Source organism: Physeter macrocephalus, chromosome 20 (assembly GCF_002837175.3).
Source record: "Physeter macrocephalus isolate SW-GA chromosome 20, ASM283717v5, whole genome shotgun sequence".
Classification (NCBI taxonomy): domain Eukaryota; kingdom Metazoa; phylum Chordata; class Mammalia; order Artiodactyla; family Physeteridae; genus Physeter; species Physeter macrocephalus.
In genome coordinates this window covers 56867815-56879245 of record NC_041233.1, presented here as the reverse complement: position 1 = coordinate 56879245, position 11431 = coordinate 56867815, and the positions used below count along the sequence as shown (strand labels likewise).

The window sequence follows — 11431 nt, the reverse complement described above, 5'->3', positions numbered from 1 at the left end:
TGCCCCCCCCCAATTCTTTTGTTAGGCTAGTGTTATTTAATTGTGGTTCGGCTTGAAATGTATTTATCCAAGTCCTAGTAAATCTGAGCGAATTCTAGCAAATCTGAGGTGGGTTCAGATGATAGGATTGGTTTTACATTTGTTGGGTTGAGGTGACTGGGACATTCGGATGTAAACGCGAGACTGAAACTGAAGAACCAGTTTGGGGGAATTCCCTGGTGGTCCAGTGGTTGGGACTCAGCGCTTTCACTGCCAAGGGCGCGGATTCAATCCCTGGTCGAGGAACTGGGATCCCGCAAGCTGCGCGGCCAAAATAAAACAACAAAAAAAGAACCAGTTCGGGGTCAATTTGTGTGTTGCACCGTGCATCTAACTGAAGGAGATAACTAATTTGGAAAACAAAACAAGAACAAACAAGACCAAGGGCTGAATTTGAAGAATGATCACGTTTGGGGATGGAAGGAGGAACTGCCAGTGAAGGAGAGGAAAAAGGCAAGCAGTCAGAAAAGAGATTGACAGGCTCCTTTTACTTGTACCGGTCCTGGGGTAGGTGGATCAGCTGTCCACCTGAGATGCTCAGGTTCTGAGTGCCCGTTATCCCTGGATGCGTCTAAGTCAGCTGAGGTAGAAAAGGGACATAACAATATGAAATGTCAAAGCAGTGACCGGCTTGTTTTTCTCTCCTTCTCGCTTTCCCTCTCCGCCTCTATCCAACCGCTCTTCTTCTCTCTGGCTTCCTAGCACCGTTTAAGCCCCGCCCTTATTGAATCTTTAAGACTTTTCTCCCTTGTCGTGTTTGGCCCGGCTCAGCGGCCGTGACAAAGGTCTTTGCGCATGTGCGGGGTGAAACGAGAAGGAGGTGAAGATGGCGGCGGCCAGGGCGGGGGTCCTGGGAGTCCGATGGCTGCAAGGGGCATCTCGAAACGTGGTGCCGATGGGTGCACGGACAGGTCCGAGAGAACGGGCGAGGCCTCAGTGTGGGAGAGGGGTGCCTGAGGTTTAGTGTGTCGGACGGAGGGTGGGTATTGTGGATACCGCGGCGGGCGAGTCCGGGCAAGGGCGGAGGTGGAGTTGGTGTATTCAGAAAAACAGGTGGAGGGTCTGCTGGTCCCTCGAAGCCTCGGGCTCCGGTCTCTGCAGCCACCGCAGCTTGAAGCCTTCAGAGTGGCAGGAGGAATGGGGTCGCTTCTGACGTGCCCTCATCTGCTCTCCAGCCTCCCGCATTACCAAGGACATGCTCCCGGGACCCTATCCCAGGACCCCAGAAGAACGGGCTGCCGCAGCCAAGAAGTATAATATGCGGGTGGAAGACTACGAGCCATATCCAGATGATGGCATGGGGTGAGATAGGGTCTGCTCGCACCTGGGTAGTGATGGGAGAAGTTCGGCTGGGTTGGGTAGCTCTACTCTGAACCTTTTCCCCGAACCTTTTCGTGACCCCTCAGAGTCAACGGTGTGGGCGCTTTTCTCCGTGGAGGGAGGTGGGAGGGGATGGGTGAGCAGCTGCAGCCGAGAGGACTTCAATTTTCTCCTTGGCTCAGGCTGTTTCCTGGAAGCTGAGGTTTTAAATAGCTCCCTTGAGGACCCCTGAATAGCAGGAACCTTCTTTGGCTCCATCCAGAGCGCAAGGTTTCATTTAGATTGAGCATCTGCTGGGCTCAGGTGCTGTCATCCAGGCACGTGACCAGGATTTCCTCAAATGAGGAAGCTGAGGTTTTAAATAGCTCCCTTGAGGACCCCTGAATAGCAGGAACCTTCTTTGGCTCCATCCAGAGCGCAAGGTTTCATTTAGATTGAGCATCTGCTGGGCTCAGGTGCTGTCATCCAGGCACGTGACCAGGATGGAGCTGGATTCCTGTCATGAGACCCTTATTTGTAGATGGAGTACTCTATATCATGTATATCTCTTTCAAGATATATTTTGCAGTTAGCGCTGTGGAAGTCGTAGCAACTTTAAAGCAGATTGAATAGTCAACTCCCTTACTGCGGTTGATGGTTTTGCCCCCGCACCCCCGTAACATCCCTGTGGTTAATTGTCTGAGTTGATTACCATCACCCTCATTTTCTGTCCTAGCATCACTCTTTCAGCCGTGGTTTCAGCAGCTCCTATTCATCTTGTTGTTTTCCAATCACTTTCTGTGACACGTCTAGTTGTCATCATTTCCTATGTCTTTTATTGTGTTGTGGACAAGAGCAGCCTCGATAGCAGTCGGTATAAGTTGAACCTAGTTTTGTTGGGGAAAAATCCAGCTTATCATGAAGACCCATGAGGTGTTTGAGACTTGGAGTTGTATGTCAACTCTGTGGTTGAGAAACACAGTTGCTATGAAAAGTGCTTTTCTAATCTGTATCCTTTTGTTTTTATTCCAATTAACTGGGCTTCTTAGGTTCAGACTCTAAACTTCAGTTTCTTTTTCTGTCTAATGGGGGAAACAGAGTGATTGATTGTTAAATTCCCTTCCAGCACTAACATTATAACATTGCATGACTTTTCTTCTTTCTATTGAAAGAAGATAAGAAAAGCTTACATATGTTAAAATGTTTCAGTTTGACATAAATTTTTATTGACAATTTGGACTTCTTTGGTTATTCTGTGCTTAGTGAGTAAAAATTGAGATTTTTTTTCACTTATCAACATTTTATTTTGTTTTTTTAATGATAAATTTGGTATTGGAAGGCATTCAGGAAAATGGATCTCTTTTATACCGTTTGTAGGAATGTAAACTGACACAGTGTTTTTGGGGGGAAATTTGGGATATTTACCAGTGGCCCTTTAACTCAGCATTTCTCAATATGTACACCTCAGGGAAAAAAATTGAGATCTTGATTTGAAGGTCAGTTCCTCTGTCCTTAGGGGAGGCAGTTATCTCTGTCACTTGGTTTTTCATCTCTGAGATGAGGAGACTGTGAATTGTCTGAGTGAGGCTGCTCAGAGCCCTGTCCAGAAGTTCTTGCTGTCTCTCAGGTATGGTGACTACCCGAAGCTCCCTGATCGCTCACAGCAGGAGAGGGATCCATGGTATGACTGGGACCACCCAGACCTGCGGTTGAACTGGGGTGAACCGGTGAGAGAACCATATCCCATTTCACCTTCCTTCCTTTTCCCTATGTCTTCTGTAGCTCAAATGGCACTTTTCTGCCCAAGTAACACTAAAGTTTTTCTGCCCAAGGCAGCGAGGTCCAGCAATCTGAGATCTGATGTTCCCAGTGTGGTGTGTGGAATGGGATGTCTGGGAGTAATCAAAGCTCTGTATTGTAAGAGTCAAAGCTCTGTATTGTAAGAGTTGTGAACTTCTATTATCGAGCTGTCTCTGGTCAGCAGAACCTAGACATAAGCCAGCATCCAGTCCTGTGGGCCATAATATCTCAGATGTGGCTCTCAGAATATTGCCCAGGGCAGTAGAATGCCTTTCAAGCCTTCTGTGAGGCTCTAATCACTCTGGACTGCATGCCTTTTGCAGGAAGAGCAGTATGTGACAGTGATCTGCCTTTTTGTCTCAGATGCACTGGGACCTAGACATGTATATCAGGAACCGTGTGGACACGTCCCCCACTCCTGTTTCTTGGAATCTCATGTGTAAGCACCTCTTCGGCTTCGTGGCCTTCATGCTGTTCATGTTTTGGGTGGGGGAGACTTACCCCACCTACCAGCCTGTGGTGAGTATCTGAGAAGTGCTCCCTCAGCCACACTTACTTAGCCTTGTTTCCTGAGGGAATGAAGTCTCTGGAGTAGGGATCCAGCCAATACCAAGCTTGACTTCCTGGTAAGGCCTATAGAGGGTCTTACCCACTGGCCTGGTACAAGTACCAGAGTATTGCTCCTGCCTGCATCTTGGATCAGTCTGAGTGAGAAGAAACTGTAGGACTAGGTGAGGAATGGGAATGGAGAAGCCAGCTAGTCTTTAGAGTTGCCATTTTGGGAACTGTACTTAACAATAATATTTTAGCAAGTGATCTTTCAAGGTAGAGTCAAGGAATCTCGAGTTGAAAGCTTATCCTTTGTTGGTGTGAAGGGTACTTCCTATAGGGTACTGGAAGCAATTAAATGTTTACTGCAAGCATGGACAGTTAGATTTTAGAGAATGTAAAGGACATAGAAAATATACTGTCTGTAGAGAACAGACTTGTGGTTGCTAAGGGGGGTAGGGGAGGTATGGATAGGGAGTTTGGGATTAGCAGATGCAAACTAGTATAAATAGAATGGATAAACAACAAGGTCCTACTGTACAGCACAGGGAACTATATTCAATATCCTGTGATAAACCATAATTGAAAAGAATATGAAAAAGAATATATATATGTATAACTGAATCACTTTGCTGTACAGCAGAAATTAACAAACAATGTAAATCAACTATACGTAAGTAAATTTAAAAAAAGAGAGAATATACTGTCTAGCTTTAAGGGCATTTAATTTGGATAAGAAGAAAATTTAGATACATGACATGAGCAACATTGGAACATATATATAGGAATTTGGCACAGTTTTTGTGTATATATGTGTGTAGTGAATGTGTATGCTGGGGGTATCAGGTGCTGTTAAGGAGAAGGATTATGCTAGATGCTAAAAAATATATATATTTTAGATGGTGGGGAGAAGTTGAAGAGAACATTTGGGGCAAGAGAAAATAGAATGAAGGAAGAGGACAGTGAGTTAGCTGGAGTGGAATAGGCTTATAAATAGTGCCTAGATAAGCAGCGGCATTGGTTACCTGGAGAGCTACTAAAAATCCAGATTCCTGAGCTCCACTGCCTGGAGAGCCTAATTCAGTAATTCCAGAATGGGGTTCTAGAATCAATATTTAACAAGTTCCCAGGTAATTCTGATGTCCTGAGAAATCAGTTGTCGAAACTGCTGTGTTAAAAAAAATACTGTGAAGTGAGTTTGATCAGTTAGGTTGCATGGCTAAGGGATCTGGACTTGATGGTATAGTAATGCACTAATTCAGTAAATATTTATGAAGCCCCTATCACGCACCAGGTACAGAAGGTGCTAAGGGTTGGGGGTACAGGGATGACTTGGTCTGCCTGGAGGCAGCAGGGAGCCATGTTGGGTGTCTGAACAGAAGAATGCCATAAGGAAGGCTAGGTTTTTAGGAAGATTAATTTGGGAGTAGTCTACAGGGTAGGTTGTGAGGAAAGGAACTGAAAGCAGGAAGCTGCCGTGTTTGCAGTTGGCTGCCCAGTGCTACCTGAGCTGAGATAATCAATGTCCTAATGGTAGCATGTGTGAGTCTGTGTGCACTGACACAAGCCTTCCTACCGAGCCCCAGGGGCCCCAGGCTGGAGAGTGCACATAGGGCTGGTGTAAGCGCTAACTTCACTTCAGGAGAGCAAGAAACACAGTGTGGCTCTTCCATTTTTCAGTTCTGTAAGCACATCACCCTTTTCTCCTCCCCTTGAGCTGTGTTCTCTGACAGCTGTTTGTTGGTAAAGCCAGCAGCCCCTAAAGCACATCCCAGCCGTGTCTTCTCTGTGCTTTCCCCCACTGCTGCTCCTGCACGCCTCATTTGCTAGGCCACTTTGGTGGTGGAACCATTAGAGGCTGAGTGACTTAAAAGAGATTGAGTCTGTCTCGACCCCGAGAGAGAGTGGGATGGATGGATGCATCATCTCATTTAGAAAGCTCTCCCTCACACTCTCCCTTTCACCCTCTCTCTTTCTCCTTTCTTCCTCTCCCTCCCTGCCTCTCTCTCTCACTCTCACTCTCACACACACAAACAGTGTAGGCACCACTTCTCTTACAATCTAGGCTTTCTCTCTGCCTTGGGCTGAGCGGGGAAGAGGAGTGCTGTCCCTGCTGTTCTAGCCCAGCTGGGTCTGACCAAAGGCTCCCGTGTACCCATTTACTGTGCGTGATTCTTCACTCAGAGTGGGGTGTAGCCAGTTATTGGCTACATAGATATATGTTGTTCTTGCTGACCTGTGTTTTTTTCTTAGGGGCCAAAGCAGTATCCTTACAATAATCTGTACCTGGAACGAGGTGGCGATCCCAACAAAGAACCTGAGTCGGTGGTTCACTATGAGATCTGAGGAGGCTTCGTGGGCTTTGTGCCCCCTAACTGACTCCCTCAATCCTAGAGATTTTACCTTAATGAAATCGCTAATAAAACTTAGTACTGTGGTATCTGTGCCTCATTTCCCCAGGAATAGCCATTGCTTAAGCACAAGAAGATGTTGATTTGCTAATTTCACTGGGAAAAGTAGTTGAGGGTTCCAGTTGTACAGCAGGTGGTAAGGGTAGCTCCTTTCCCCATCTACAGGGTTGCGGAAGAAGAAAGATACGTTCCTGACTTCTCAAGTTGGAACGAGATTTATTTCCCATAAAAAACCTTTTTAATAATAAGTGGTTAGCTAAAAAACAATACTCTAACATGTTTCAAGTATATTATAGGATAAATAGGTGTTTTGGGACTGGCCTAGGGCTGTGATTGCCTCTAATCTTTTTTTTTTTTTTTTTTGCGGTACGCGGGCCTCTCACTGTTGTGGCCTCTCCCATTGCAGAGCACAGGCTCAGTGGCCGTGGCTCACGGGCCTAGCCGCTCTGCGGCATGTGGGATCTTCCCGGACCGGGGCACGAACCCGTGTCCCCTGCATCGGCAGGCGGACTCTCAACCACTGCGCCACCAGGGAAGCCCTGCCTCTAATCTTGTATCTCTTATAAGGATATGTATTGGGGACTTCCTTGGTTTGCAGACAATATCATTGTAATTTAAGAAATTTAAGAAAACCTGTCTCATAAAGCATACATTCAACATGATCTGTAGAAGCAAGTCCATTCATGCTAGATAAGGGGTCCTTTAGTGGTATTCAGGCAGTGAAAGACCTTTATGAGATCAGGGAGTGGGTACTTCTACTGAAATGCCTCTCTTTGAAGGTCTCCTCTGCTTTTTATATGTTTTCATTCTCTGTCCTTTAGAGCATTTGATAATCATTTAACAAACGTCTGTCTGCCTGATATATATCAGACACTGATAGGTCCTGGGGATATAAAGTTGAACAAGAAAATAATTGCCTTCAAGAAGTTACCTAGAAGAGGAGACTGGCATTTGTAAAACGAGGTGAAAAGAATTTCTAAGGTGTTTGAGTTGAGAGAAGGGTGCACTTTTTTTACTTATTATTTTTTAATCATGTCCTACTTGAAACTGTGACCTTATGCCTTTGGTTCAGATTTCTTTCAGAGCACTCCAGTGACACCTCGGCCTCATTTCCTACTTCGAGGTGTTGCCTGAGGTTCAGTTTTCAACCCTGTTTCTCATCCACTGTCATGCTAAGAAGTTCAAGAAATACTTAGTACGTAGAATGGGCAGGCACCACCAATACCCTAAATTCTTTTCTGTCCTGAGTTCAAAACTCCCATGTCCACGGGAAAAGGAAATCTAGAGCTGTGTCACAATGACTTGGGGCCACGTCATAAGTCATAAGATAACCAGCTCACCATCTTTGGGGGTATATCAGGCTGGAATATAGTGGTAGAATTCATGCATTAAATTAAAAATTTAAATCAAATAACTTAGGTCTAAGATCGTCACCTGCCTACAGAACATTTTATTTGGAAATGCCATAATTCCCTCAATCAATACAAAAAATATATATGATCACCCCCCCTCCAACTTTTTATCAGTCACAAGAGCCTGTCCAGCTTTCTTTTACAATCATTGCCACTATGTTAATCCAGGCTTTCATCACCTGGTACCTGGATTGTTCTATTAGTCTCCTAATTTGATTCCCTGCCTCCAGCTCTGTTCTCTCTGCATGGTGATCCATATTGCTAGTCTGATATAATCTTATTTCATATCTGTCCATAATTTTCAGTAACTCCCAATTACCTGCAGAGTTGAATTGGTATTCCACAATCTGAATCCAGCCCACTCCCCCAACTGTAGTCCTTTTCATTCATGGTATGGGAAACACCAGGGCGCTATTAGCCGGTTGGGCACCTTCCTCCTCGCTGGGAGTTCACCTATCTTCTTGAAGCCCCAACGTATGACACCTGTCTCGTCCCTGAAACCTTCCAGGAAGCGCCTGGTACCTCGCCCCCCGCCCATCTATAGCTTTTAATTAGTTCAACCAAAGGTTGGGGGCACCAGTTGTTGCTGGGTTGCAGAAAGCCACTCAACGGTCTTTATGGCCTAGATTGCTTTTTACCTTTTCAACTAAGTGGATTCCACTGAGAGTCCCTGGAGCTAGGGCCGGGTCTTCTCCGCTTCAATAAGTAAATAATGAGTTATTTTCCCTTTGCAGAGGCTGCCCGCGGAGCCTGACAAATTGAATAGACCAGAACTTACTGGTCGCGGGATCTGACCCACTGCGCAATCATAGGACAGGTGAGGGAGGCCCGATTAAAAGCTATAATCCTATTAGGGAACGTTCTCCGTGGGTCAGCCGGGTGCTGGGCCCGGCGCCTGGCGGCGCGTGTGGGAGGTGGGGCCTGCGGGCCAGGACCACTTTTGGCCCTCCGCAGCCGCCATCCACAGCGCCCCGCTGAGCTCCAAAGCCCTGAGAGAAGACCGGCTCCGGCTCTGGCTCTGGCTCCGGCTCCGCCGCGCCAGACCTCTGGCCTGGGCTCTCCGCGCAGGTTGGTTTTCCCCTCCTATACGGGGCCGCCGAGAGGGGAGGCCGTGTCGGGGACCCCGAGCGCCGCCCCCTCTCGGGAGGGTGCCGGGGCGCGCTCGCCCTCCGCTGGCACTCCGGCCCGCCCCGCTCCCGGGGCTCCTGCCGGTGTGCCTCTCAGGTGACACCACGACGCCTCCCCTGCTCTCGGCCGCACTCGGCTCGTTCTCCCAGCCCTGGGCCCTGAGCTGGGCCCAGTGTCGGCAACGGGTCTCAGCGTCTGGCCTGGGCGGGAAGGCCTGTCAGTGCTGACGCCGGCGCGCCGCGGGGGAGGCCGACCATCCTCCGGAGGGACTGGACAGCCAAGGGTAGCTGGCGTCCTCTTTCGCTGCACGAGCGTGTCCAGCTCTTGGTTGAGTGGTCATAGCTCTCGCACTTTTAACGCCCCCGGCATTCTGACCGCAGCGGGGACCTTTTTTGTGAACAGACGTCTTTGAACAAAGTGGCTTAAAAGCCCATCTTCCCAATTTGTAGGCTGGGGTTTAAACACTTCATGGAGTTTAGTTTAGACTGGTATAATGGTTAAAAGCACTGGGCTCTGGAGGCTGTTGGGGTGCACAGCTTGGCCTAGCCAGTTTTCTTCTCTGTAGAATGCGGATAGTATCAGTACTGACCGCCCAGAACCATTGTGAGAATTAAATGAGATATGCACGTCAAGTGAACACGGCTAATTGCAGCTCCCGCTTAGAGACCTTTCTCCAGAAACGTGAAAATGGTATTGACCAGCAGGTGGCACTGGTGACCGTGTAGTATGATGTACAATCTTGTCCGAATATTCCTCAAGTGTTTAGAGGTCCCCGGGAAATCTTGGCTGAGTTGGCAGCCTTAAACTTTCTTCAAGCTGGAGAGTACATTTGAGATTATTAAGTAATAAAACTTGTTTTGGGAGGTCAAGACTAACCTGGCTGTGGCTTGCTCAAGCAGGTCACAGTGGGTCCCAAGTTTACTCCATCAAGTTCAGTGTTAACTTTTTTTTTTTAAACTTCCCTGCCGCTTTAGCCTGTTGGGATGGCACCTTGAGTATGTGTTAGAATTGGTTTGGAAACTACCGAATTAAAATAGATGTCTGCATTCATTCATAAAATATTATCGAGCACTTACTATGTGCCAGACATTGTTCTGACGCTAGTTATAACATGGAGAACAAAGCAGACACAGTGCTAGCGCTCATGGAGTTTACTTATTAGTGGACAATACCAACAATGTAGATGTAAATAAATATATAATTATAGATTGCTAAGAAGATAAAAAGGAGTCTGTTTTGGATTGGGTGGCTCACCTCATTGAGGAGGTGAGAAGCTGAGCCCTGAAAGATGTGATAAGGAACCAGTCATGCAGAGAATGAAACAAAAAGCCGTCAAAGTATAGTAAACAGAATTTACAAAGCTCTAAAGTGGGGAAAAGCCCGGAAATGAAAAAAGGCTAATGCAGCTGTAGCACAATAAGTAAGGTGGATAGTAGGAAGAGATGAAGTTGAAGTGGTAGGCTAGAGCCTTTGAGCAGGGATCAAAGGGATTCACATTTTATTCTGAGTGTGGTAGAAGCCACTGAAAAATTTTAAGTGTGGAATGCCAAGATCCAATTTTTGATTTTAAAAGTTTACTCCTGCTGCTATGCAGAGAATGAATTGGGTGACAGGAATGGGTAGCAGGGAGAAGACCAGTAATCTAGGTGATAGATGATAGTATCTTCAACTAGAGCAGTGGTGAAGATGGAGAAAAATAGACAGATTAAGGTATATTTTGGAGGCAAAATTTGGAAGACTTAATGATGGATTAGAAGGCAATAAGGGCAAAGGAGGGAGCTACGGTGATTTTCAGGTTTGGGGGTTAAGCAGTTGGCTGTGTGGTGGTACCATTTGCTGAAATGAAGAAAACTGAAGGAAGAACAGATGGGTGGGTGAGATGGTGGAATAGAGAATTCCATTTTAAGACAGACTAACTTTTAGGTATCTTTACTATATCCAAGTAGAAATATTTGATTAGCAGTTGTATATAAGAACTTGTAGCTCAGAGGAGAGATTTGTGTTGCCGATATAAATTTGGGAGTCATCGACATATGGATGATGTTTAAAACCAAGAGATTGGATAGGGTCACTGAGAGATTATTTGGTTTGATGGTTATCATCACCCTTGGGCCTGTGTCAACCAGTGTATTTGACTATCTTTTAGGGTTTAAAGCATTAGATTTCAGTAACTGGGAAAATGAACTGTCATTACACATCTGCAGACGGTCATGTATTTGTTACCCTGTGTTGCCCCAAAATGCCCCAATCTTTGGTGGTGAGAGAGAAACAAGCTCTCATGTCCACAGGTGTTCCTCTTGATCTGGCCCTTAAGCTTGCTGGTTTCTATTTTCAGTAGGCTGAGGGCCATGTCACTTTTCTGCCACCTACAGGACAGACCATGAAGCTGAAGGAACTTGAGCGGCCAGCCGTCCAAGTGTGGAGCCCAGCTAGCCACTACCCTGTGTATCTGGCCACAGGTATGGTGATACTGTGGATAAGGATCCACTGGAGTACATAGGTTGAAGGGAAACTTAGTATCCAGGGGTCTTTATTGTGCTTCAGAGAAAGTTTTAGAGTCATGGAAATCTGAGGTTGACTAGCAGCATATGCAAAGGGATATTAGGAGTTTTTGGTACCTGGGGGCAACCTTGGACTCTGGCTTAAGGCTAAGCACCTCATGCTTTCTTGCTTTCTATGGAGCTACCATTTGAAAAAGGGTATATCCAGTCCTCTCCTGTTCCTCCTCTTCTCTACTGCTTAACCATTTATACCCCAAATCCATGCATATATTGTTGCTCATATGCTGCCTCT

General features: G+C 46.4%; 2 protein-coding genes across 2 annotated transcripts in view; both read left to right on the top strand.

Annotated features, from left to right (window-relative positions):
* Positions 1 to 812: 812 nt before the first annotated feature.
* On the top strand, positions 813 to 6124 carry NDUFB8 (NADH:ubiquinone oxidoreductase subunit B8). Its single transcript, XM_007101553.3, has 5 exons — positions 813 to 950; positions 1215 to 1341; positions 2966 to 3065; positions 3502 to 3657; positions 5941 to 6124. The coding sequence occupies exons 1-5, from the start codon at positions 866 to 868 to the stop codon at positions 6031 to 6033; spliced, it is 561 nt and encodes a 186-aa protein (XP_007101615.1). The 5' UTR covers positions 813 to 865; the 3' UTR covers positions 6034 to 6124.
* A 590-nt stretch (positions 6125 to 6714) lies between these two features.
* Positions 6715 to 11431, top strand: part of SEC31B (SEC31 homolog B, COPII coat complex component) — a 34264-nt gene continuing 29547 nt past the window's right edge. Inside the window, 3 exon segments of the mRNA XM_028481271.2 lie at positions 6715 to 7293; positions 8245 to 8327; positions 11011 to 11097. Of these exon segments, the coding sequence (XP_028337072.1) occupies positions 11019 to 11097 (79 nt within the window). The 5' untranslated portion in view covers positions 6715 to 7293; positions 8245 to 8327; positions 11011 to 11018.